Source organism: Halichoerus grypus, chromosome 12 (genome assembly GCF_964656455.1).
Source record: "Halichoerus grypus chromosome 12, mHalGry1.hap1.1, whole genome shotgun sequence".
Taxonomy (NCBI): Eukaryota; Metazoa; Chordata; class Mammalia; order Carnivora; family Phocidae; genus Halichoerus; species Halichoerus grypus.
In genome coordinates, this window is record NC_135723.1 from 83,394,540 (window position 1) to 83,421,168 (window position 26,629).

Below are 26,629 nucleotides of genomic sequence, written 5' to 3' on the forward strand. Positions count from 1 at the left end.
GAGAAATGCCTATAATTAGGAGGCTGGCAGTTCCCTGGGCCTCAGCCCAGAGTGACGATGCAGCAAGAATTTCTGAGCCAAGCTGAGCCAGGTGATAGAGGAGACGGAGTCAGAAACCACTCTAGTTCCATTCCTCAGCGGTGCCTGTCTCATTGAGTTCCCTACTATGACCCTCACTCACCCCAAACATCACTGACTCTTCCTCCTTCTGAGGTCCAAGACCCTGGGCACTCCTCTCAGGCAAGACAGATCTTCCCGTGCAAGGAGAGCAGTCCTTTAATTCTTCCACTAGTGCATGGACCTGGTCTGGTGAGGACCCACCCCTCCCGGCCTCCCTGCCTGCTTTCCTCTTGACTCCCCGGCCTCCTCCCTTCTCCAATCCCCATGAGTTGATGGGCCGACTTGGAAGAAAAGCCACTCCTATTCCTGTTTTTCCACTTCAAGCCTGGTATGTTGTGCCCCTGTCAATTTCCCTGTGATGTGCAAGACATCTGCCAAAGCACTGCCAGATTTTCATTTTCAAACCTAATCTATGACGCGGGTTTAGTGTCACTCTGAACTTATTGCATTTTAGCCAAATAACAAATGCACACCCCAGAGCTCAGAGCCAAATGCTCTGGACAAGGGAGAGGTTGCAGGGTGCCTGGTGGCCTGGGTCTCTGCACTGTGAGTTCTGCTTTGGTGGGTAGGATGGGGCCAGGGTTTGGGGGAAGATAGGCTTTCTCCGGGGAGGGTCTGCACCTGTGGGAGATGAGCGCAGGGAAAGAGGGGTTGTAAGGCCAACCTTGAAGAGGCCCTGTTGGTAGATGGAGCAGGTAGTAACCTCTGTGAATTCCTCTGGGAACACGGCAGGGAGTTTGCTGGGGATCCCAGCTCCAAGTGATCAAGTGATCAAGCCCGTATACATGTTGATACATGTGTATCAACATTTCCACGAAGGACTTTACCACAGACTGGTCCCTAGCCAGCTGTCCACCACAGCCTGCGGCCGGGCTCCTAAGAATGCAGACGTTTCCACCAATGACTGCAGAAGTCCTGCCTCACTTCTCAGGGCCGGTTTCATCTCTGACAAGGCACTTCCCAGAGAGTCAGAGGGTTTTCGCCGGGTCACTCCCAGGGCCCTCACTCATCCCAGCCGTAGGACAAGACTTCTTGCACGCAGGTGTGAAGGTCACCAGGGTGTGGGATGAAGCCACCCCACCCAAACACTGCTTGTCTTCCAGTTCTGATGGAACCACTGCTACTGTTGACTCATCTAAACTTTTCCAAGAAGGTCAGACCTTTCTCTGAAAATATTTTATTGATAAATTAACTCTGAAAGCGCTCACCTCCCACCCAACTGCTGTGGAGTCTCCTCGATGGGCCATGGACCCTTCTCTGGGGAAGGATCATGTGGAGGACAGGGAGTCTCACTCACACAGGAATGGGATTCCTGGGCATGGCACAGGTGGGTGTGGGGACCGAAGCCAGTCTCGAGGTCCTCTGAGGGACAGCCCCTCTCACTCAGCACCAGAGTGGGGAGTGGTGGTCGGGAGTGGAGCACCTTGGAGCTTTATTGCTGGTGAATGCCAAGGAAAGTGGGACCCCTGCCAGCCTAGAATTGCAGCTGAGGGAATCCGCGCCCAGGGCTCCAGAGGAGGTGGCACTAACCCCAATCAACAGAGCCTGGCTGCTGACCCACCCACCCAGGGACCCCTGGGTGGGGAAGAAAGCTGGGAGAGGTATCTGAGCCAGGCAGGACTGGGGAAGGGTTACAGTGTGCAGGTCTCGGGCAGAGCAGGCGCCAGGAGGGGGCGTAAGCTGGGGCAGCCAGGGGGCCGCCTCTTCACAGGTCTATAGTGTCGCTGCCCACACTCAGCTCGTCGATCTGTCGACAGGCGTCCAGGAATTGCTCCTGTAGCAAAGCCTCCGCGGCCTGCAGCTCAGGAGTAGGCTCTGGGGAGTCGCGGGAGGGTGGGGACAGGGCCTGGTAGGAGCCTGAGCCCGGGAGGCTAGGGCTGCATCCTGAGGGCCGCGGGGGACTGAGGACGCAGACCAGCGGACAGCGTGGGGGCCTGTCGGGGCTGGAGCATAGCAGCATGGACGAGCTGTCCCGCGAAAGTCCGCACAGCGAACCGGAAGAGGCACTGCTGCCCGCCGGCCAGGCCCCGGGAGAGGGGAGCTCCTGGGGCACGGGGAAGCCAGGGGCCTCCTCAGACCTCCCATTGGGCCCAGCCCCCGTCCTCGCCACCAAGGAGGTGGTGCGGTAGAGGCCGAGCCCAGGCAGGGCTTCCCCGAAGGCGGGGCCCTGGAAGAGGCCGGGCGTGAGCAGGGCCTCGCTGCAGAGGGCCTCCTCAATGCTGCGCCGCAGGTTGATTGGGGAGGGCGGGCGGAAGTCCACGGTGTAATCGCTGCAGGGAGAGGAGGCCGGAGAAGGGGCCGGGTTGGCCGCCGCGCCTTCGAAGCCCCGGCAGCCGCCTCCCTGGAGTAGGAGGTCGGGGCCTGGCCCTGCCAGGGCGCACAGCTGCAGCAGCTCCGCGTCGCCACGCGCGATGGCGCCACCCAGGGGCTCCTTGTCTGGGGGCCCGGTGACCCAGCCCCCGGGCAGCAGTGGGGCCGCGTGGCCCGGGGACAAGCGGAAGAGCTTGGCCCAGCAGCGCGGCGGCACACGGGGGCTGCTGAGCGCGGGGTAGAGGCCCAGCAGCGCCAACGGGAGCGCGACGCCCACCTCGCCCAAGCGCAGGCCTAGCTGGAAGGCCCACCAGGGCCAGGGGCCCTCCAGGCCAGGCTGGCCGCCATAGCCCAAGGCGTGCAGCACCTCGTAGCCCTGCAGGGCTCCGCTCAGCAGCCCGAAGGTGCCCGCCACCGGGGCTGTGCGGGCCGCGCGCCGCCAGGATTCGCGCGGGGCGAAGGGGCTGCGCGCCTGCGGGAGAGGGGTGGCGCCCTTGAAACCAGACCCTCCCAGGGGCGCTCCGGCCCGCCGCCGCCGTCCCCCCCAGCAGGAGAGCGCCAGCAGGAGCCCGGAAAGGAGGGCGGCGAGGAAGGCGTGCAGCCCGCGGGAGGCGAGCCGCAGGGGCCGCAGCGGGCGGTGGGCGGCGCTCCCGACGGCAGCCGCGGCCGCCAGCCCCAGCCCCAGCAGCAGCAGCGCGGCCAGCCCGGCGGGACAGCGCGGCGGGCGCGGCCGGGCCAGAAGCAGGCAGGCCAGGCCCAGGCCGGCGGCCAGGCAGGGCAGCGGCAGGTCCTGCAGCAGCAGCCAGGCGAGCGGGGGCAGCCGATCGCGGTGCCCGTAGGCGTCGTAGAAGAGCGGGAAGGCCCGCGTGATCCCGGCCGAGAGCAGGAGCAGGTCCAGCAGCGCCAGGCAGGGGGCGCCGGGCGGGCAGCGCCAGGGCAGGAGGGCGAGGGCCAGCAGCGCCAGCAGGGCCACCAGGCCGAAGAGAGTGCCTACCCCGTATACGTGGGCCTCCCAGGCCAGCCCCCAGCGAGCTCTGGCCTCTGCCCAGTTGGCTTCCAGGGTCAGGAAGAAGAGGGGCAGCGGAGCCACAGGGGGCTGCCCTTCGGGTTCGGGCAATTCTCCCATGCTGCAGGACCCTGACCCACACTCTGGCTCCACCGAAGGCTTCCCAAGGCTGGCAGGAGATGAGTCATCTGGGCCGGAGGTGGGGGTGGTGGGGTCTGTGGGCAAAGAACATTGGTCTGAGGCAACTCACCGGGTCTCTCACCCCCTTGCCTTCTCCTCCCCGTCAAACTCCCCAACAGTAGTTTCAGCTCTCATCCCTCTCCGCATCCCTAACCCGCCCTTAGCTCTCTGCGTTGTTCATTTCCCTTCATCACTCTGCGATTCTACTAAAAAGGGTTTTCCTTTTTATATATATTTTGTTTGTTTATTTATTTGAGAGAGAGAGAGAGAGAGCACAAGCCAGGGGAGGGGTAGAGGAAGAGGGAGGAGCAGAATCCTTGCTGAGCAGGGAGCCCGATGCGGGACTCAATCCCAGGACTCTGAGACCATGACCTGAGCTGAAGGCAGATGCTTAACCTACTGAGCCACCCAGGTGCCCGGAAAAGGGTTTTTCTTAAGAAGCCACAGAATTTTACAACTGCAAGGAACTGGAGAAGGCCCCTCTAGGTCAATCCTCCCACCAGAAAGAAAGCTTCATAAGAACAAAGATTTTTGTTGGCTCTGCTCACAGCTGAATCTCCATGCCCAAAATGGTGCCTGGCTCAGAGTTGGCACTGAGCAGATATTCGTTGAATAAATGAATCCTCTTATTTGTCCAATGAAGACACTGAGGCTCTACAGAGAGGCAAAGTGACTTGTCCAAGGTCACAAACTGGCAGAGCTGCCACTAGGATCCAGATCTGAGCACTGATCTGAGCCCCTTCTCACAATTCCAGAGCTTTTTCATAATACTAGTTTGCTTATCTCTTATTCTGCACCCCTGACTCCCAACTCCCACCTTGGTGCTAGGAGAAGTTTCTTCTGCCCTTTTTCATCTGTTTCCCTCTTCTCCCGTCTCTTCAGGAAAAGCCCCTACACACACATATGCACACATGCAGCGGGGGGAGAGGTAACACACTCCGGTTCCCAGCATCTGAGGAGAACACAATCTTCCCTATTCCCTGGCCTTCCTGTCTGCCACACCCCCAACCCTTAGCTCACCCATAGCCATGGTCCCCATCCTGACTCAGTCACAAAACATTCGTCTAAGGCTCTTAATGTACATGCCCCTTGAGTTCTCACTCCACTTTATAGAAGGTGACGTTGAAATGGACTTCCCTGGGTCTTGAGGCTACACTTGAACTCCCAGGAAGGAACCACTGGGGAGAGCCGAGTGGGATAAATGCCATCTTAGTGAGTGAGCCCCTCAGGTGCTCTAGGATTTGCTAACTTAGGCCCCCGGCCCCATTCTGTGCTCCAATAACTTCCCCACATCCCTTGGGGAAAGGGAAGTCAAAGGGCACCTGGAGGGGCTCAGTTGGTCGGTTGGGCGTCTGACTCTTGGTTTCGGCTTGGGTCATGCTCTTGGAGTCATGGGATTGAGCTCTGCACTCCGCGGAGAGTCTGCTGAGATTCTCTCTCCCTCTGCCCCTCCCCTGAGCATGCTCGCTCCCTCTCCACTCCCCCCCACCCCGCCTCAAATAAATAAATACATCTTTAAGGGGGGGGGTCAAGTGAAAGAGGATGAGGAGTAAGATCCCTAATTTACTTTCCTGGAGCAAGAGAAGAGTTAGAAAGAGATCCAAGGATTATTCCCATGGCCAGGCAGCAAAGGAAGATGCTTCCGGCTGAACCTCTCCCTACACCACCTAGCAAGCTCCGCAGAACTGCAGCTGCAAACAAGTATGGAGGGAGAAAGATGGTGGTGAAGGACGGAGACACCCTGGTGAGGATGGGGAGGTGCACAGGAGGCAGCGGTAGAAAGAATGAGGAAGGGTCTCCTGACAGCCAGACTCCTGCCCCAACTGCCCGGCCATGCTCCCGCCTGGTCTCAGCCGTACACTATGGGAAGACCCCAGGTGCACCCCCACCCCCAGGGCTGTGACAGTTCCTGCTGGGAACAGGCAATCCTGAGAATGAGGAAAAGGAGTGGGGGTGGGGGGCAGAAAGCAGCTCTGGAGAGAGAGGAGGGGAAGACAGAATCAGACAACTGGGGAGGGCAGAGAGGGAAGCAGCCAAAAAATTAAGTATACACAGCTCGCCACCTACGGCAAATGGTAACACGTGCCCTGCCTCCCGTTGCATCCTGTTCCTCAAGTCCGAACCAGGAAGAGTACCTACTGCATAAGGCTGGTTTGAGGATGAATGGACGATGTGTCCAGAGCTCTTCGGATTGCCTGGTGCATAATAAGCATTCGATATATGATTGTTGTTGGTATCATCATTATCAGCTAATGTTTATCACCAATCGGTCATCAGTTTGTGTTCACGTGAATGTGACTATTTCTGGCCTCAAACTAGTTCTTGATTTAACCAACAAAAGACTGTTGTCTCTCGGGGCGCCTGGGTGGCTCAGGCTCAGGTCATGATCCTGGGGTCCTGGGATCGAGCCCCGCGTTGCTTGTGCTTGCTCTCTCCCCCCGCCCCCATCAAATAAATGAATGAAATCTTTAAAAAAAAAAGAAAATAAACAAATAAAATCTTAAAAGAAAAAAGACTGTTGTTTCTCAGCACATCCTAAACTTGCTTAGAAAGGCAACACATTGTTTCACTTTGTGAACCCTATTTAAAGAACACCATTTGGATGGACTGACCACCCCTGAACCCCTAATAAAGACACAGCCATGAGTTAAATGAGGTTCATTCAGCTGGGATGGCTTGTTGATGGGGGTGGGTATCAGTCTGACGTTAGCAGCATCAAATACTTGTACCCCCTCTATCAACCTCATTCCTTTGTCCCCACAGATGCTCTTGCCCAACCCACTTGAGCAAAGTGGATGAGTTTGCTTGGCTTTTCCTCAGCTTGGGCGAGCTCACAGAAAGGCAAAGGGACCGAGCCCAGGAGCGCCACGGCCTGAGCCAGACTGCCACCCCTCACGGCCTCCTCTTTGTTCACTGAGCAGACAAGCACAGCTTGTCTTCCTTGCCTTCTTCCAGCTCCACTTCTTACCCAAGGGCCACAAGAAACCCCATCTCTCACCTCTGTCCCCAAGCACTATGGCAACTAGAGCAAATTTTTAACATTACTAAGAAGCCAGGGAAAAAAATGAAAACCAGAACATAGACCAAGTACAGGCACAGCTCAGGTCTCAAAGGAGGTAGTTGTGAAGTAGGAGCATTGCTTTCTGGGGGGCAGGTGGGCATGCCCTGTGTACCCAGGGCTGGGCCATGCTGTGGGTGCGGACAGGCAGAGAAGATCCAGCTCCTGCCTTGGAAGAATCCACTTGACCTCATCCCCTGTCTTCCCACTTGAGGCTTCCCCAGAAGGAGCCCTCAGTCTCTCCCAGAAGATAGTAAGTTCCTCTCCCGAGCAGCCCTCTCTTACAAGGTGGTCCCACTCTGGCCTGTGGCCCCTCTTGACCTCAGGGGCAAGAAAGGAGATAGGATGCCAGTGTGAGTAATTGGTGAGGTCACAGCTGGCTGGGAAGGAGTCAGGGAGCTGGGCCTGCTAGATTTATGGAAAAGTCAGGCCTGATTATCTACCAGCTGCCCAGATCAAAGGGCTGGGAAATCACTCTCCCCGTAGAAGTTGTAGCCCATTCAGCTGCCTGGCCCCATTCCTCTCCCCCACCCCCACCTCTAGGATCATGGAAGATTGATCCTCTTTGTAAGGGTAACTGACATTCGAAATATTTAACAACTGTAAATGGCGCAGATGGCAGCCAATGAGAACAGACGTCAGCCAGGGTGGTCAGGGAGTGGAGGGGAGGGCTCAGGGGGCTAAGGCCAGTGGGTACTTATCAACAGGGTTGAAAGTCTTTCAATATGTTAATGACCTGCACGACTTCTCCCATGTGTACTGACTGAATCCTAGCTCTGCCCAAGGTGAAGGGAGCCTAATGCTAGAGAAGAGAAGCTCTAGAGTCAAAGCTTAACCACACCTAGGTTAGAAAGATCCTAGAGGAGACACACAGAGACTCCCTTTGTTCCCTAACTGCCAGACAGTACTCCCTACACACGCTGCTGGCTGGAGCAAGGTCCCTGACCTTCTGGCCAAGAAGCCTCCAGCCCTCCTGGGTCTATCTGAGAGAAAGAGCCAGGAAGAGGCTGAGTTCCTGCAGCCATCAGTGAGGACGGGGGAGGGGGTGGGGCAGCGAGCTGGGCTTCCTCTGACACTGTCCAGACTCATTAAACCTGCCTGGCCAGCACTGTCACCAAGGTTGACAGTCTGCCAGCCAGCATCCTTCCCCGGGGGCCACAGAGCCTGCCTCCCACCCCACAGCAGATCCTGCCACTGCTACACACTGAGCTGAATGGGGAGGGGTCAGCTGCCTCCCCAGCCACATGCCCAGGAGTGCAGCAACTGCTCGGGGGTGAGCTAGAGTCAGATTCTGTGTTAAGTCTGGAACTGGAAGAAGCTGGGGGACCACTGCTGAGCTGGTTCCTACTTTGAAGTGGCCGAGACGATTTGCAGCAACAGTATAAAGGCTTTGCAGAACAAAGCCAGGCCTAGAGGTCCCTCTCCATGGCTCCCTGGGCCTCACCTACCAGAGCCTCTCCCTGAGTGTATACTCTGCCCTGTGGGTTGTGTTGTCCATCACATCTTGAGGCCAAGGGTACGTGGTGTTAGGTAGGGTCTGGAAGTGAACTTGGGATGCAGTAGGGGAAGAACCAAGGTTAACAGCTACTCTTTAATAAACTTCTACTTCATGCCCAGCCTCCTGCCAGGAGCTTGCATTATCTGGAAGCTTCATGATAACAAGAGAGGTATTATTATTAAACCCTAGATATATGAGAAAATTCAGGCTCAGGGAGGTTAAATAACTTGCCCAAGTTCACCCAGCCAGTTAGTAAGTGAACTGGGATTCCAAACAAAGTCTCAAGATCCCAGAGGCCCTGCTCTTTCCTCCGCACCACCAGCTTATCCATGTGTATATTCTGAAAGGCTTCCTTGAATAAGGGTGGCATCTGTCTGCTCAAAGTCTTCTCTTCAGCGTCTTTCCAATGAGGGGCCCAGCTCTGCTCATAACTGACAACATGTCATATCAGATCAGACGGCAAAGGAGAGAGCCCCAAGGTTGGGGTGCGGGGTGGAGAGGCAGGCCAGGCAGACTGGTGTGAAGGGTGGAGTTGGTACTGAGGCTATGGGAACCATGAGGAGTTCCCGTATCCGCCTGCTTCTGATACATCTGTCTACATCCTGCTCTGCCAGGGATTACAAAACTCCCGGAGGACCATTACTTAACTCTGTGTGGGACTGCCCCCAGCAACACTTGTTCCCAGACCGTTAATATATATCTCCATGCTGATGATGAAGAGGATGGTGATTATGATTATGATGACAATGAAATAAAAGATTTCCCAGAATGCAGACGAGTGGCTAGCATGTAGTAAGTGCTAAATAAATGTCATGTTCAAGTGAATTGGACACTTACCTACTGATGCTGTTGCCATCGTGGCAGAGTTTAGGGAAGTGGCTGGGTCCAACGGGCCTGAGCTTGGAAGCTTTCTTTCCAGGGGGGATGGGGGCGGGGACACAGTGGTGCCAAAGAACCCTGCAAAGGGAGCACGTGGAGTTCAAGGGCCATCCTACCAGCCAGCCTTGGCCTCTGGGGCTTTGGAGAAAATCCCGTCCTTCCCCCAGAGCTTATGTTAAGGGAGCCAGTGTACCCCGACCAGAAATCGTAACCACACGTATGCTGGGAGCTAAGCTACCAGGACCAGACCAGACTCGGATGGCAAAGAGGGCATCTCCCCATGGGAGCAGTGGCCCATGTCCCATGCCCTGGGAGAAGCAACACAGAGTCAAAAGAGAAAGGGCGATGCTGATTAGGCCCACAGCACAGTGCCCGGCACGCAGGAGTGTTCCCTAAGTGTCTGTTGCAGTGAAATCAACACTCACCTGGAGAATCTGAAACTCTAGAGGCAGAGCTTGGGGATGGAGTTGGGCCTAGAGGGCTTGGGCCTGAGAAGTTCCGCAGCGGGGACAGAGTAGTGCCGAAGAAGCCTGCAAAAGGAGCCCAGGCTGAAGCTTCCTCCCACCTGCTGGGCTGCCCAGCAGGGGCTCTCCTCCAGACGGGGTGGGTACTCACCAAAGGGTCCCAGGCGCCCCGCAATCTCTGCCAGACTGGCCCGCAGGCTGGGCAGCAGGGGCAGCGTTCGATGGCCGAGCGTGGGGGCCGCGCCTGCTCTCAGCGCCATGTCAAACTTCAGCTCCAGCTCACGCTGGCGGAGCCTGGGAGCACTGGACGGAGGTGCCGCGGCTGTCAGAGCAGTGTCCCAGGTCACAGTGCCCGTCCTGGGCTGATAGGGAGCAGTGGGCCGGTCAGTGGGCCCAGAGAGGGGGGATGTGGACTCTGGAGACAGGGAGGAGGCCCAGGGAGTGGAGCTGCCTTCAGCAGAGCCCCACTCCGGGGGGGAGTTCCCAAGGGAGCCCACCAGCAGTTCCCAAAGGGGATCAGTCCTCGGCCCACTGGCCACCTCTTCCTCGGGCTCCCGGCTCGGCCCAGGAGAGAGTGGCTGAGCCTCCGTGACAGAGATCCCCCAGGCGGCAGCCGGTCCCCGAAGGTGGAATTTGAAGTTCAGTCCCAGGTTGAGAGACAGCATAGAGGCCTCACTCTGAGGTGGTGGGGTCAAAGTGGTGAGAGGGACACCTGTGACGGAGGAGGCAGGCTGGGGGCCCACCGGAACAGCAAGCAGGACCCAGCAGAACAGCCCCAGCCCCAGGCAGCCATGCCCTGCCATGGCCCCACCTGGCCTCCGGTGGCCTCAGTGGGCAGGGGGCTCAGTTCTTCAGCACCTTTTGAGCTTGAAGGTCCTGGAGAAAGGAGAGGTGCTATGAGCCCTGGCTGCCTGGGATCGGATGCCCCCTGAGAGAGGCTGCTGATCACCGAGAAGCAGGTGGTGAGGGCAGGATGCAAAGGGCTCTGCCCAGGAAGAGTTGCTAGCTCCTTCCTCCATTCAGGCTCCAGAACAGATCTCTCTCCTGCGGTTCCACCTTCTCTTCCAGCTAAAGCCCCTCTCCCTAAACTCCTGCCTCCCCTACCTGCTCAATCTGGGGACCGGGGTCTGAAGGCAACCAGCTGCCCCCATCCTCTCCCGATGGCTGAGGGGGTGGACTTGGATTCCCAGACTCAGATCTCTTCCCTCTCTCTTCTCTCTCTCCTCCCCGTCCACTCTCAGATATTTATTGAGGCCTACTATGTGCCAAGCACCCTTCTGCTGATACAACTGTGAGCAAGCAAACCCTCACCGAGGAGTCTCAACCCGCTCCCACCCCCACCTCGGGCTCCAACCTAAGGTGCTGGCACTCTCTCTCACTCAGACCCCAGGGAACACAAGGCCCTGGGAGGGGCAAAGCACAGGGCTGAGCGATCTGGCCGAGCCCGAGAAGGCAGCCAGGCTCCGGCCAGAGAAGCAGGGTGCCCTGGTCTGGCAGAAGCTGTCCCTTCAGCCTTTCCCCTCTTTCCCGGGGCTTGGCCCTGCTCCCTTCCCCTTAACCCTAGAAGTATTTGGGGGAGGGGCAGCTTGGCCGTCTCCGGCTTCCTGGGGAAGGTGGCCAGGCAGGCAGGCCGGGCAAGAGGCTGCTGCAGCGGAGTCCTACCTCCCCCCCTCAACACCCCCTCCATGCACACACATCTGGGGGGGAACGGGAGGGTAAGCCAGGGACACACGTGCACCCGGCACCCTTACATCACACACACAGCCACACCTAGCGCCCGTGACACACTCACCCACTCACCCTTCACACCCCCTGCACACACACGTGTACACACACACACACACCCGATTCTGCCGAGCCCCCCCCTTACACGGGTTCAGCCCCAAGCTCTGTGAGCTCCCAGCCTCCCCTCTCTCTCTCTCACACACACACACACGCACGCACGCCCCTCACAGACACGCACAGTATACACAGTCACACAGAGAGGCACACACACCCCTACACCACAGTCACACACTCCGTACTGACACAGCACACACCTTCGTCCCCCTACACACCCACCCACCCCTCGAAGGCTCGCTCGCTCGCTCGCTCTCGCTGGCCCTCGCTCTCCCTCTCCCCCTGCCCGGACCCGCCGACCTGCTCCTCCGGCTCCCTCCCGCAGGCGGCTCTCCTCTGCCAAGTCCCCCGAGAACCGGAGGTCGCGGCGGCCCAGGCGCCCAGCCGGACAACGCTCCGCCGAGGCTCGCCGCTCCTCTCGGTCGCGCCCGACGCCCCCTCGGCACGTCCCGGCGGCAGCCCCCGGTCTGGCCCGCAGCGCTGTCCCCCCGCGGCCGGCCCGGTCCGGCTCGCCACCCCGCACTCCCTCCCCGCCGCGCCGCCTCCTGGCTGCGAGCCTCGCTCCCCGCCAGAGCCGCCCGCGCCGGGCTCCGCGGCAGCCGCGCTCTGACCGCCCGCCCTCCCCGCCTGCCTCCCTCGCGCCCGCCCCTCCCTCCCTCTCCCCTGCCCCTCCCCCCCGCGGCCCGCCCCCCACCCCGGGCAGGCAGGCGGGCGCGCACCGCAGCGCCCCGCGCCGCCGCCTCTGTGCCCGTCGCGCCGACGCGCGCTCATTCAGCCCGCGCTGCCAATCGGCCGCGGGTGCGGGCGTCTCGCTGGCAGCCCGGCGCCGGCAGCCGCGCGCTCCCCTGGCGGCCGGGCACACACACCCACACGCCCTCCTTCCCGGGGAAACACAGCCGTGGGCCGGGGCCCCGCGCGCGCACACGCCTGCACACGCGCGCGCGCCACCACGGCAGCTTGCCCCGGGACGGCACCCCAGGCGAGAAGAACCCCCGGGAGTAGAAGTGGAACAGCTCATTAGTCCTCAGCGCAATCCTCTGGGGGTCCCCATTTCACAGGTAGGTAGAGTAAGGCTCAGAAAAGTCCCGAATTTGCCCAGGATTACACAGCTTGGCAGGGACTTGTACCCAGTCTATCTGCTAACCTCTCCAGAACCTGGTGGCTTTCAGAAACAGTTGTACGCTACACGGGAGGGCCTGCAACACTTGGCAGGTGAACTGCAGAATGCCCATCAGTGTGTTTTGTTTTGTTTTGTTTGGCTAAAACCGATCTCTCAAAAATACTCAGAGTTTCAGAAATGTCTGCCAGAAAGAATGAATGGTGAGCCTAAGCTGCATGTGAGAGGTGGATTATTACCTGCTTCCAGTAACAGAGGAGAGGAGAACAGTGGAATCAAAGAGTGTGCAGCTTCAGGAATATAAGAGAGCCCAGGCCAAGGCTAACCCAGGGTTAAAGATGACAAAGGAACAGGGTGGTCACTGTGGATACTTTAGGGACCCTGTTAGGCTGTCCCAGTGACTGACTTAAGTAGTTCAGCTCGTTTGTGTTATCTTGAGTCTCTAAATCCCTTCAAGTGTTCCTCCAAAAATGCTAGTATTTAAAAGTATCAGAACATAAAACAGGAGGCTCCCTGCACCACATAAAGCTGTCCCTCAAAATCCAGACATCCTGTTGTATGCCAAGCTTCGTGCTAGATGCTTTAGGAATATCCTCACTTAGTCCTCATCACAAGCCACAGAGAGAAAAATTATTGTCACTATGTTATGGTCTTGGATATGCCTCTGACCCCCATTCCATCTCCCCCTCTCTTGCTGCGTTGTAAGGTTGGGGGTGGGTGCTGTTGAAAGAGTTACTGAGGGCAGGTTGTCTCAGTCACAGAGAGCTCACAAAGGGAGCTCACAGAGACGTAGAAAGCTCACATAGAGAGATGCCCTGGGTAGGTACTCAGTGAATATCAGATAAGTGAATAACAACAAGAAAAAAGATTAATTCTGGGCTCCATATGGACAATGGGATGTGTTTCAGAAAGGCATCTAGGACTCACCTTTTTTTTTTTTTTAATCACAGAATTCCTTCAACTGATATAAAATAAAATCAGGGAACCACCTGATCCTCTCTCCAGGGAATGTCAGCGATGAACTCTGGTATTTATTCTGGGTCCCTAAACAAAACATCGCAAAGGGCATTCCCTGGATGCACCCTCTGGGATCACTGTAAGATCCTTCTTCTAGTAGGGCACTCCCCCAGATCCTTTAGGGGCTGCCTGAAGGCTGCATACTGGAATCCAGCCTCTGGTTTTCTCTCATATACTTAATAAAAGTTATCCTGCTGGAGACATTTCCCTTGAATCCTCCTCACAGAAAGGCTCATTTCCTGCTAATCGTGTTCACTTAAAGACTTCTAAATGGAAAGACAGAAATAAACATACCCCACTACATTAAAACAGCAATCTTCCATGACCAAGTAGAGTTTTTCCCAGGAATTATATTTTTAAAAAGATATTGAAAAGGGAAGTTAGGGTTCTGGGTTAAGATGGTGATTAAATGCATATATCTAATTTCACTCCCTCCCAAAACCCCACTAAAACTTCAGTAAAGAGATTTTTAAATCAAGAGATAAACCCTCAAGGATGGAGAGAACAGGAAAACTGACAACAGCCACAGAATTTTCGAAGCAGGATGGAAGGCAGCCATGTGGTTACTGACTTATCAGCCCTGAGGAAAAAGACATGTCAGCTGGCAGTGGGGAAAATGGAGAGCCAATTTGATTTACATTGCAAGGTTCTCAGAAGACACAGGAACTAGCAAGCCAAGGTCCCTCTGGAACTGTGGAAGAGGTTGCTAAAATAAAGGCCAGGATGAAAAGCAGTTAGATCCCTAGATTTCTTCCCTAACTCCAAGCCAAGGGGCTACAAGTCCCTCACCCATCCCAGCCAGAGTCTGGAAGATTTTCCCCTGAGGAAGGTAAGATAGAGGGTATCTGGATTGGAGAAGCTCCAAACGCAGTTGTGAACAAAGATACCATACTGAAAATACTGGAAACAGGGGGATTACGTGACCATGTCACATGGGACGCTGAATGCAGAGGCCCCTAGCCTTCTCTTACTATTGGGCTCCCAAAGAGCTGGGAGTAGGACCTTTGCCCTTTAGGCAGGAAACTGGAAGACTCTACTCTGGGGTATTTCACTAGCCCAAGAAGAAAGACCTAAAGATACCGACATACAGGTTTCCCTCAAAACAGCCCAGCTAGATCACCCTACAGTGGCGAATCCAACCTGTGAGTTGACTCAGGGCTTTTGACTAGCCATCTCAGCCTCCACAACCTTAATCATGGCCAAAAGTTACCAGACATCCAGGAAATTTTCTTTTCTTTTTTTTTTAAAGATTTAATTTACTTATTTGTCAGAGAGAGAGAAAGAGAGCACAAGCAGGGGGAGGGACAGAGGGAGAGGAAGAAACAGACTCCCCGCTGAGCAAGGAGCCCGACGCGGGACTCGATCCCAGGACTCTGGGATCATGACCTGAGCTAAAGGCAGATGCTTAACTGACTGAGCCACCCAGGCGTCCCCATCCAGGAAATTTTCTAACGCAAAGAGAGATAAGACAAGCATCACGAAAAGTAACTTGCCGGAAACAGGTTATACGGAGAGAGCAGGAAGGGTCAAAAAGCCCATTGTTTTTTGTTTTTTTTAAGATTTTATTTATTTATTTGACAGAGAGATAGTACAAGTAGGCAGAGAGGCAGGCAGAGGGAGAGGGAGAAGCAGACTCCCCGCCGAGCAGGGAGCCCCACGCATGGCTCGATCCCAGGACCCTGGGACCATGACCTGAGCCGAAGGCAGCCGCTTAACCGACTGAGCCACCCAGGCGCCCCAAAATCCCATTGTTAATATTAGAGAGAGAAGACAAGCTAGTGCATCCATGAAACAAGAACAAGATGCCATACAAAGGAACAGCCAGAACATAGCAACAGCGAGAATGATGTCTTGACAAATAAAATCATGACAGCAGAAACAAAACATCAGTAGAAAGATGGGAAGATTAAGCTGATTAAGTCCCCCTAGGAAGTAAAGCAAGCATACCAAGAAAATATAGAAGACAAAAGATAAAAACGTTCGAGGACAGCTGTAGGGGTGTGACACCAAATTAACAGAAGCTCCAGTAAGGGGAAAAAAACAAAAACAAACAAACAAAAAAATAAAGGAAAATGGAAGGGAGGAAATCCTCACTGAACTAATTTGAGGAAATTTTCCAGAACAGAAGGACATGAGTTGCCAGCGCATTAAAGATGTGTCCCCTAAGACCCAGCACTGTGGATGAAAATAAACTCACAGCAACGCAAATTAAAGAGAAGTGTCTAGAAACTTCCAAAACAAAGTAACATACAAAAGATTAGATACTAGAAAGGCTTTGGATTTCTCAACAGCAAAGATAGAAGTTCAAAGCAATGCTTTCAAAATGCTGAAGAAGGGGCACCTGGGTGGCTCAGTCATTAAGTGTCTGCCTTCGGCTCAGGTCATGATCCCGGAGTCCTGGGATGGAGCCCAGGATCGAGCCCCGCATCGGGCTCCCTGCTCAGCGGGAAGCCTGCTTCTCCTTCTTCCACTCCCCCTGCTTGTGTTCCCTCTCTCACTGTCTCTCACTGTCAAACAGATGAATAAAATTAAAATAAATAAATAAATAAGTACAAACAAAATGCTGAAGAAAATTTACTTTCAACCTAGAATTTATATCTGTCCGAGCTATCAGTCAGGTAAAAAGACAAGATATATCCATTTTCAGATGTATACAATTTCAAAACGTTTACCTCCCGTGCACAGTTTCTGGAAAAGCTATTAGAGAGAGTGTTCTAGCAAAACCCGAAAGTAAACCAAGAAAGCAGAAAACGTGGGGTGCAGAACACAGGAGATCCTCCACAGGAGAGAGGCAAAGGGGTTCCCTTGGAAGACAGCGAAGGGGGATCCCAGGAGGTCAGCTGTGCACCCCATGTAGAGGGAAGGCCAGTTCAGGTTGGAGCCTTGTGACGAGCTCAGGAGACACACTGACAGCTGTCATCACCACGATCTTTGATGTTGGTGTGCCGTCTTTGGAACCTCGGGTCAGAATTGTCTAGGTGAGCCTGCCCCAGTTCTTATGTGTACTTGCCTTGCCTTGGCCGTGCGCAATGAAGCTACTGTTCTCCCCTCCATGCCCCTCCGCCCGCTCAGGAAGTGTTCCACTTTGCCTTGCTCCTGAGAGGAGACAGGAGGGAGCTCAGAAGCAGAGAGCACAGAGCTCCGAGGGCCGGTGGACCCTCCAGCCTCACTGCAGTGAGCTCTGGGTTTCCCAGGACTCCCTTGTGACCTTGCCCACGGACATTTCCAGAAACGGTTCTTGTAAATTCCCAGGGTAGCCAAAGCCACACCAAGAACCAGGGGCTCTGCTCAGCATCCCTTCTCCAGGAAGCCTCTGCCCAGTAAAGACCATCCTTTCCTTTCCCAGTTAGATGATTCTTGCTCCTCAGCCTCGTTTAGGAATCCACACAAATGTGGTGAAACCATACATAAAAGCTGTGTGGGGCAGTCCACCCCCAGGAGGTCAGAGCATCCTCCCAGCGTCCAGAAGGCCAATGTCTGTGGGTGACTGCCCGCTCTCTGCAAGAGACATGAAGAAAGATAGAAGGGAACGGGGAGGCAGAGCAGTGAGGGGAAGGAGGCCTGGGGAGCGGAGCTGGGGGCCAGGGAGCCCTAGCTTGCCCTGATCCCCACCCTTCTTACCTCCGGCTGCTGGCTCCTAGGGTGGGGGAGCTGGGGCAGGCTGGTAGAGGGTCCCTCCAGTGAGTCCCTGCATTTCATCTCTTTGTGCCTTTAGCTCTTGGGGATTAGTGTGGATAGGGCAGGGGTCAGGGAGGTCTGCTGCACACATTATTTTGTAATTAAAAAAAAAAAACCCACCAGGGCTTTAATCTTTTGAGACAGAGACAGCTATTCCCAAGTGTCTGCTTGGTGGGTCTCTATCTCCCTGTTTCTGCAGCCCTTAGACTTAACTCAACCTTATTGTTTTCCAGCGTATCAGATTCCTCACTTGTAAAATGGGGATAATAATAGTCCTTCCTTCATAGACTCACTGAGACCACTGAATCAGTTAGTATATATGACGTGCTTTGAACACAGAAATACGATAGAAGTGTTTACTCCCATGTTACTATGGTGTTATGGTTCCAGGAGTGATGAATAAAGCCGCTGCAGGGAATGGAGGACATGGAGAAGTTTGGGGGCAGTGGACAGAAGAGATTCGTGGGGGCTGGGGCAACAGGAGTGTGGTGGGGACAAGTGGGAGATGAGAGTGGCTGGGGGAGGAGGATTCCTACCAGGGGGCTGGGCTACAAGATCCCCGTTAGCCAGCAGGTAGAGGTAAAGAGGTTGTGGCTGGTTGGAGCTGTGAGGCCATCTGCAAGGTTGATCTGTTTAAGTTTTATAGGGCAGAGTAGGCCCCAGGGAAAAGTGTCCCGGTTCTCACATCCCTGTGAAAAAGCACACGCCCTGCTTAGGAGCCCTGGTCCCCTACTCTGGACCACCCAGGCACAAAATGGGGGGTGGTGGTGAGGGGACAGGTCCCTGGCTGGGGGCTCTGCGGCAAGCCCCTCCTCCCACACAAATGCGTTGGAGCAGACTCCGCTGGGCTTTGGTTTTTGACAGCCTGAAGGCTTCCCACAAGTGCCCCGGAGAACTCAGCTGTTCCCCCAGCAAGGGAGTGGAGACCCCTAACCCTGAGCCGCTTCTGCCCATCACCCTCCCCATCCCTCACAGGCTTGGAGGACAGAGGGGGGCAGCCGAGGGGCCTGCAGGGCTGACGAGGACAACGGAGCTGCTACACTGGCACCCTGTGAAGCCTGGTGAGAGTGTCAGTGGCGGGGGCACCCCCCTTCTGCCAGCGGAGAAGCCGGCAGCCCCAGCACAGGTCCCGTTCCCCTAGCTCTCCTTGGCGGGCTGCCCTCATCCCTGCCGCGCACCGAAGGCTGAGGAGGAACCTTAGAGCAATCTCTGCTCCTCATCTCAGCCCTCCTCCCTGTTTCCTGAGACTCGACGCCTTGGTTATGTAAATGGCACGATCGCTAAATGGCAAAGTTGATGCTGGGGACACTCAAATCTACCTCACCTCCCAGAGGGCCTGGGCTGGGCTGCAGGGAGAGAAGAGAAGGGCTTGGGTCCTTTCTCTTTCCCTCAGCCGCCCCTCCTATCCTCTCTGCCGGGCAGGGAGTGGGGAGTTCACTACTGGGGTGCAGGCCCTGGGTACACCGGCTGGTGTTCTGCATGTTTCTGCACTCTGCGCCCTGCTCCCACCACAGGCTCAGCTGCCTGGAGGAGGGAAACTGGAGGAACTCCTTTGTAAAAACCTTTCCAGGAAGAAGGGCGCCCGATGAAGAGGGCAAACCAGAAATTCTATTGCTTCCAGCTATTAGAGCAGATTGCTTAAAACACACTTCTTGTTTTACACGGTGAAATAAGCCATTCATCGAACTCTAGCCCCAGTTTTGAAATGCTAACGATGTGTCTGAAGCAGTCTTCCTTGGGAACCAGGAGACCTGTGTTCTAGTCCTGTGTTGGGCAGAGCTGTGAAGAATGTTCCACTCCCTTCTCTCAGGGCTGGGCCACCGCTGATAGGAGGGTGAAGTCATGTCTGCAAGGGCAATGACAGAAAAAGCTTGGAGGACGGGGCCACTGGGAGATTGAGGGCAGGCAGGCAGGGGCTTGGAAGGTGATAAGGGAACCCAGAGGGAAGGAAAGCCAGCTTCATCCTGGCCTCCTGGGGAAGACTGTGCTCCTCCCTGAAGGACCAGATGCTGCCAAGAGCAGGAAAGGGTCCTCACAGCCTGTGTGTGTGTGTAGGGGCCCCGGGGGGGGGGGGTCGGTAACATGGGAGGGAGACAATGATATATTATAAGAACTCAAGAATAGGGAATCATTGAATGGATGCAGAGGAGAAGAGGGTGAAGGTGGATCCTTAGAACCCTCCAAGGATGGTTCTAAGGATCCAAGGATTCCAAGGATCCAAGCCCCTCATCCCAGTACCTCCTCACAGCTTCCCCTGGACCCGGCCCCTGGTGCTGAGTGAGCCCTGGCATCAGGCTGGTTCAGAGAAGGAAGCCCAGGAAAGGGAGTTGGGAGCAGACCCTCAAGCAGGCTTTCTTGATCCTTGGAGGTTGAGCCCTTTCTGAGAATCTGGTGGAAATTCTGCTCCCTCTGTCCAGAAGAATGGACAGACACACAACCTTGCACGCACAGGAGCGGGGTCATAGATCCTCCAGAGCCCATCCCCGAGCCCCAGTCCACAAATCTGATCTCTCCCTCTAGCTCAACATTGCCCAGGTACCCTTTCCTCTGTGTCCCACACCAGGACCCCTGAGGGCTAAAACACAACCCCTGCCTCGGGGAGTTTGCAGGCCAGATCAGGATGCTCATCTGCAGTCTGAAGAGGCAACCTTGGGATGGAGGCAAGCCCGCGGGCTCTGGAGCTGGCTGGGCTCTTCATCCGTACAGTGGGGATCCTTGCCCACCTCAGAGGAACGTGTGAGATAATACTGATGGTGTGTAGCATGGAGTAGAGTGAGGCTCATGGTAAATGTGCTGTAAATACCCCCTCAGTTATGGAGGCAATGAGCATCCTAGCTGGGTCCTGGAAAGTTGAATAATGGCCCTCCAAACATGTCCACACCCTAATCTCCAGAATCTGTGAATATGTTACCTTACACGGCAAAGGGGACTTTGCAGGTATGACTATGTCAAGGGTTTGAGGTGGGAAGATGATCCCCGTGGGCCCAATGTCATCATAAGAGTCCTCATAAGAAGGATACAGGACGGTCGGAGTCAGAGCAGACGTGAAAATGGAAGCAGAGGTCAGAAAGACAAGGGGATTGGAAGACGCTGAACTGCCGGCTTTGAAGATGGAGGAGGTTGCCACCAGCCAAAGAATTCAGGCGGCCTCTAGAAGCTGGACAAGACAAAGGATTGTCCTCTCCAGCCTCCAGAAGGAGCACAGACTGGAGGATCTATTTTGGATTTCCAGCCTCCAGAAATGTAAGTTAATAAATGTGTGCTGTTTTAAGCAGCTAAGTTTGCGGTGATTTGTTACAGCAGCATCAGTAAACTCATACACGACGCCTTGCCCGGAGAGGCCGGAGCCCACAGGGGCAAAGCTCTGATGCAGGAGGGAGTTTGGAGGGGAGTTTTTGCAGCTGGGCAGGGCAAGGAGTGGGCCTGTGATGAGAGAGGAGGGCGGGGCGTGGAGTGCTCAGCCCGTGACCTCACCCTTGGCCAGCCACAGCTGCCCTGGCATCCGGACGCCTGTCAGCCCGGGCTTACATGCCTCACTGGGCCAGAAAGGGATCCCTGTGCAGCCAGGCCCCAGGCAAGGGTGGGGGTGTGGCAAAGAAGGCTGGTGCCAGGGGAGGGAGCCCAATCAGCCCTGGGGCTGTAGAGGCCACACGAGTGGAGGGAGGAGGCCAGCAGGGGCTGGAGAGGTGCTCTGTCACCCAGGGCCCACGAGCTCAGTCCTGTTCTACTTCTCTCCTGAGGGGGCAGGAGCATTCCTTTCCTCTCTTCTTTTTCCTTCTTCGCCCCTGGGCTCTCCTGGGCTCCCGTGGCAGAGAGGGAGGGGTAGGGAGTTTGGGGTTAGAGAGCAAATGGTTGGGTCACAATTGGCTCAGTGGTGGAGTAGCTGGGCAGCCTTGGGCAAATCACTTTGCCTCTCTGAGCCTGCTTTCTCCCCCAGAAATGAGGATGATAATAAGTTTCTAGTACATGGGGCCGTATTAAATGACCTGATGCATGAAACACAGCGCGCAGCATAGCGTCAAGCCTATCTTTGCATCCTCTGCTTGCTGTACTCAGCGGTGTGCGTTAGGTGATGAATATGTGTTCTACGATTTCATTCATTCTATTCAACTGGTATTTCAGAGCAACGCTGTGTTCCATGATGAAGACATTACAAAGGAAAACAGACCACATACATATAAACAGAGAGTATGTCTGTGATGTGTTATGGAAAACAACAAAACAGGAAAAGGAAGTGCTAGGGATGGAGGTAGGGGAGTGGTCTGCTGTTTTGTGCCCGGGGTCAAGGAAGGTCTGTCTAACCAGATGCTGCAGCAGCCGACACCTGAAGGCAGTGAAGGAGTGAGTCGCATGGATATCTGGGGGTTGCAGAGGGAACAGGCCTGGTGGGAGAATTTGAGGACAGCAAAGAGGCCGGCGTGGCTAGAACAGAACTGGCAAGGGGAAACAGATGGAAAACAAGGTCTGTCATAGGCGGGCTAGATGGTGAAGGGCCTTGTAGGCCACAGTAAAGACTGGATTTTACTTTTACCCTGGGGAAGCCACTGGAGGGCTTTGAGCAGAGGCATGAAAAGAGCCACCCTGGCTGTGATGTTGAGAAGACTCTGTAGGGAGGCAACACTGGGGGCTAGGATAGCCCGAGCTCCTTGCAGGAATTGACGCAAAAGATGATGGTAGCCCAGACCGCCTTTGCTGGGGGAGAGACTGGAAGAAGCGTCTAGACTGAGGACATATTATGGAAGCTCGCCCACAGGATTTGCTGATGGATTTAACACGAATGTGAGAGAAAGAGGAGCGCAGGGTGGCTCCGTGATTTTTTGTTTTTGTTTTTATCTCAGCAACCAGAAGAACGGAATTGCTATTTTTTGAGATGGGGTAGATTTAAGGAGGACCAGGTCTGGGATGATGGTGGGGACGTGTGATGGTTAATTTTATGTGCCAACTTGACTGGGCCACGGGGTGCCCAGAGAGTTAGTCAAACATTATTCTGGGTGTGTCTGTGAGGGTGTTTCTGGGTGAGATTAACATTTGAATCTGTAGACTGAGTAGAGCAGATTTCCCTCCCTGGTGTGAGTGGGCCTCATCCAATCTATTGAAGGTCTGAATAGAACAGAAAGGCTGAGTAAGAGAGAATTTGCTCTCTCTGCCTGTCTTCGAGCTGGAACATTGGTCTTCTCCCGCTTTTGGACGTAGACTCCAACTGGATTGTTCTCCTGGCTCTCAGGTATCAGTACACATTGATGGTCATGTTCAGGGCAAGAGCAAGAGCCTATTTAATATCCTGATGGACGTGGGGGGCAAGCAGGTGAATGAGATCCCAACGGAGTGAGAGTAGATCAGATCTTTGAACTGAATCAGAATCCTCCAAATCTATCCCTTGCCCCAGTTGCAGCCGGCCTTCTCCACACAACTGCTGAAATGGAATCCATTCCTACACAGTCCTGGGCTCCAGCTTCGTCCTTCTTGGACCACTCGCCTGGCCTTGGTTTCCCTAGAAAGTTCACACCAGCTCCAGAATTCCTAAATCCCCTCCTCTCCACCTCTGTGCAGGTCAGGGGAACCCTGAGCAGAGGGGTGCCCCACGCAGGCCAGGCAAAGGTAGCCGTGCTGCAGAGGGCAGGTTCATCTTCGGCTCTCTTCATCCACGCCTAGCGCTCCCGGTCCCCCAATGGGCCTCAGCCCCAACCCCCTCCCGCCAGCTTCCCTTAGGGACTTGGACACCATGCCCACCAGGAGGTAGGGTGGAATGGAAGGGAGGAGGTCTGGGCAGGCCGTGCTTGCTAACTGAGCTCACCTCTTACCATCTGGTGACTTGGGAAGTCACTGTCTCTCCCGGCCTCGTTTTCCCTGTCCGTAATAAAGGAGGATGTACTACAGCCTCATGGGATGGCTGAGGATAAGATGCACCTACCACAGTGACGTAATAAATGGCTGCGGAAAGCAGGTCTTTTAGACTCCTCTCCCCACCCCCAGCCAGCCTCTCTCCTTTCTGAGAGATTACTTCACTCCGTGCTCCCCCTGTCCTTCAGAAACCAAATTTTACTGTGGACATGGGCAATCAGGGAATGGTTGCCAAGGGCAGGGCTTTCAGAAAGGCTGCCTGTTGCCTAGGAAACTGCCCCACTCCAGGGTCCCCGGGGTCTCACAGGTCGCTGGGTCCTGGCGCCACCTGCTGGATGCAGTGCCACACTGCTCCTAAAGCACCCAGACCCGGGATTCCTGCTTCCCCAAGCATGGAATGCGCTCGGCCCCTGCTCTTATCCCCCCACCATCTCCACCATAAAAAGTCCTTTCCTCCTTTGTGTCCCTAGATATCTCCAGAGACAAGAGCCATGGAAAGGAGCTAGAGGCTAGAGGCACCGTGGACCATGGGAGGGGTAGAAGCAACATCCTTCCCCACATAGAAGGACCGAGGGCAGACGAGCAGGATTCCTGGTGGTGTCAGGTCCAAACGAAGTTCCTCCCCTTAATTTCCTGAAGCTCAGAACACGTTTAGTTCCCCACTAGCCCGTTCCACAGGGAAGGAGCAGTAGGGAGGAAGAAATGAGAGTTGGGGGTGGGAGAGCGACGCGCCGGGTCATGATAAGTTGGACCTCACACCACAGCCACCTGGGGCCCCTTCTTTCTTCCCAGCCACTGCACCCCTGCTGAGCCTAGTCCTGACCTCCCTTCTCTTGGCTCTTCCTGAGAACCTTCCCACCCACCTTGACAGCTTGTCACAGGAACCTCTGATTGCTTCAGATCATCCTGCTTCAGACCAACCCCACGGGGCACAAGAGAGAGAAGCAGAAAACCACTGTGAGAAACCAGCCCTCCCGAGTTGGTCTGCTACCTGAGGCAGTCCCTACCTGCCCCTGGCCACTCTGAGATGACCCTGCCCTGAAAAGTGAAGGGTCAAGTGGACCTGATGTGCAGGGTCAAAAGACAGGAAGCTGTTGAGATGCCTAGAGTGGAGGTGGGGGTGGGGTGCTCTTGTTTCCCTAATGAGGGTCACAAGTAGAGAAAGTAAGGCACCCAGAGAGGGAAAGGCTGGTCTCTACCTGTCCCGGGCTAATACTGCGCCCTCTCACCCACCTGCCTCCTCCCCGACTAGCTGGGCTGCGGAGTGCGGCTCACTTGGGAGCCAGACCCTGAGCTCTCGGCCCAGAGACTGCTATTGCCAGTGGCCTTCAGAGCGGATGGAGCGGGAGGTTGGGACCAAGGTCTCTTGGGCGCCTGCCCCTGCCTATCTCCCCCCTGGAACTGAGCTGGAAGGAAGGTAAAGGAGGCTGTGAAGGTGACTCCCACACCCTGCAGGTGAGGGGCCCTGTCCTGGGGACAACAGGTATGGGGAGCAGGGTTTTGGAGCTGGGGCCTGGTAGGTGCTGCCAGAGGCTGCGTGCTCTGACCCTGGCCCTACCTCTCAGCAGATGCCCTGCTCAGCTGGAGGTGGAGGGCTGCTGGGGGTGCGCTCAGGTGGACAGAGTTGCCCCCCAACCCCCTAATGAGGAGGGGCCCGTGTATAAAGTGGGCGGGGAGGCATGGACCCAGAGAGGTCGGGGTCAGAGTCTGGCTCTTACAAGCCAGGAGGAATCCTGAAGGAAAAGCGCAGTGTGAGGGTGGAGGGGGGAGCTACCTCTCTCCCCTCTCCCCATGGCTGGCCCCTCTTCCTCTCTAGACCCCGCTCCCGGATGAGGAGATGGGCTGGAGGGGGAATTGAGGGTAGCGGAGTTGTACACAGCTGGGGTGCTGACCCCATTCCGGGCTGACTGCCCACCCACTTCCTGATTGGCACTAGAAGCACAGAAGCTGAAAGGGCCTTCAGAGGGCTAGTCGGGCCCCTCCCGAGCTACCGGGTCAAGCCTTCTGAGAGCCCCTGCTATCCACCTGCAGATGTCGGGGGGGGGGGCGCCAGAGTCGGGGGCCACCCACCACTCCTCCATCCGTGGGCCAGCCACGGCCCCGCTGCTACCCCCCAGCTCTCCAGCTCCTTCCCCTGTACGGCAAGCCGTACCTCCGGGGTCCCCTGGGCCCCCACAGCTGCTTCTGCCCCTGCCCCGGCTAGCACAAGTACCTGCAGCTCCACCTGGCCCGTGGCTTCGTGGCTTCGAGGTGCTGGCCGTGGGGAGTGTGCCGAGCCACTTCCCGTGCCCGCACCGGAGCCCGGGGCCGGCTGCCTGGGTGCCGATGGCACTGTGGGGGGACTGCGACAGCGGCAGCTCCCGCGGGTGGCGCCTGCCCTCTCCCTGCGCGGCGGCTAAGACCCGGCGCAGATGCTGCCCGGACCTGGGATGGTGCCTGCGAGGCCACGTCTTCCGCAGCCTGGTGGCGGGAGGTGAGGGTGCCAGGGTGAGGGCGAGGGGGCACCTGGGCCACACGAACCAGGCTGGACTGTAGGTGGACACATTCTGCTGACTATGGGGTCTGTGATCTGCCTCTGTCCCAAATGTGGCTCTGGACTACCTCTGAGTGTCCATCTGATGTGGCCTTCCTCCCTAGAGCAACTGTCCCTTTGTCCCACCTGGGCCTCCCCTACTGGGGCTGAATTATACAACCTAGAGTGAGTGTATCGTCTGGGCCAGCCTGGCACGCGTTCATCTCCAGCCTCCGTTCCTTTGCAGAAGGGGAGGGCAAATAGGACACGCTAAAACTAATTTACCGAGCGCCCATACCTTCCATACATTCTCTCATGTAATCCCCACAATGAGGCCATGAGGTAGGTGCTGCGTCATCTGAAACTCTTAAGGCACATGCTTTGGCGACTCTCAGAAATCATGGAACTTCACTCACAGATTTCCTCTTAAACAGTGATTCTCAAGCTTGGGTATGTGTCAGAATCCCCTGAGGCTGACTGGTAACTCAGAGGCCCAGACCCTATCCTACTTCAGTGAGCCTGGGCTTCTGGGTTTGTTTTTAGCTGTCCAGGGGGTCTGGATACGCACCAAAATTTAAGGACCGTTGTGCTTGAATTTCCTCTAGAAGCGCCAGACTCAGGCTAACATACCTCAAGTAATGGGAAGGTCATTTTTACAAGGTAACCCATTCTCCTGGTCAGCTCTAACTGACCGGTTGGGTCTAGCTCAAAAGGCAAATTCTCCTTTGAACCACGCACACCCTTGATGCCGAGTGACTCGGTAGTTCTCTAAAAACCCTTAGATCTTTTCCATCTCTCAATTGCTGGTCAAGCCGATTCTTGCACGGTTTTGGTAAACCAACGTGCAGGACAAAGTATGAAACATGACCTCATTTTGGTCCATCCTCTCTCAGCATTTACCATCCCTTGGTATCCGTGTATCCTTCTCCCACTTAGCTGGGGTCACCTTGGGCTCTTAGGTGCTCACTGAGACCACAGACTGCAGGATGCAAGGCCTCCGGGGGCTCTCAATGACCCAGGCACTTGGCCGCACCCTGGAGCAGTCACTGAACCAGCTCTGAACCTACCCAACAGTCCTGCCCTCCAGCTCTTCCCTTCTCACCCCTGAAG

At 55.8% G+C, this 26,629-nt stretch overlaps 1 protein-coding gene across 4 annotated transcripts; it reads right to left on the reverse strand.

The window, feature by feature from the left end:
• Positions 1-1,281: 1,281 nt before the first annotated feature.
• Positions 1,282-25,239, reverse strand: PRRT4 (proline rich transmembrane protein 4). 4 transcript variants are annotated; one of them, XM_078059544.1, is made up of 6 exons: positions 25,220-25,239; positions 9,667-10,391; positions 9,477-9,581; positions 9,010-9,129; positions 5,752-5,811; positions 1,282-3,651 (listed from the first exon to the last, which is right to left on the reverse strand). In XM_078059544.1, exons 2-6 carry the CDS (start codon positions 10,316-10,318, stop codon positions 1,826-1,828), a joined length of 2,763 nt encoding a protein of 920 aa, XP_077915670.1. In that variant the 5' UTR covers positions 10,319-10,391; positions 25,220-25,239; the 3' UTR covers positions 1,282-1,825. The 4 variants fall into 4 exon arrangements, with proteins under 4 accessions (XP_077915670.1, XP_035945195.1, XP_035945196.1 ...); XM_036089302.2 differs by lacking the exon at positions 25,220-25,239 and adding an exon at positions 11,655-11,962; XM_036089303.2 differs by lacking the exons at positions 5,752-5,811; positions 25,220-25,239 and adding an exon at positions 11,655-11,962.
• Positions 25,240-26,629: the final 1,390 nt, after the last annotated feature.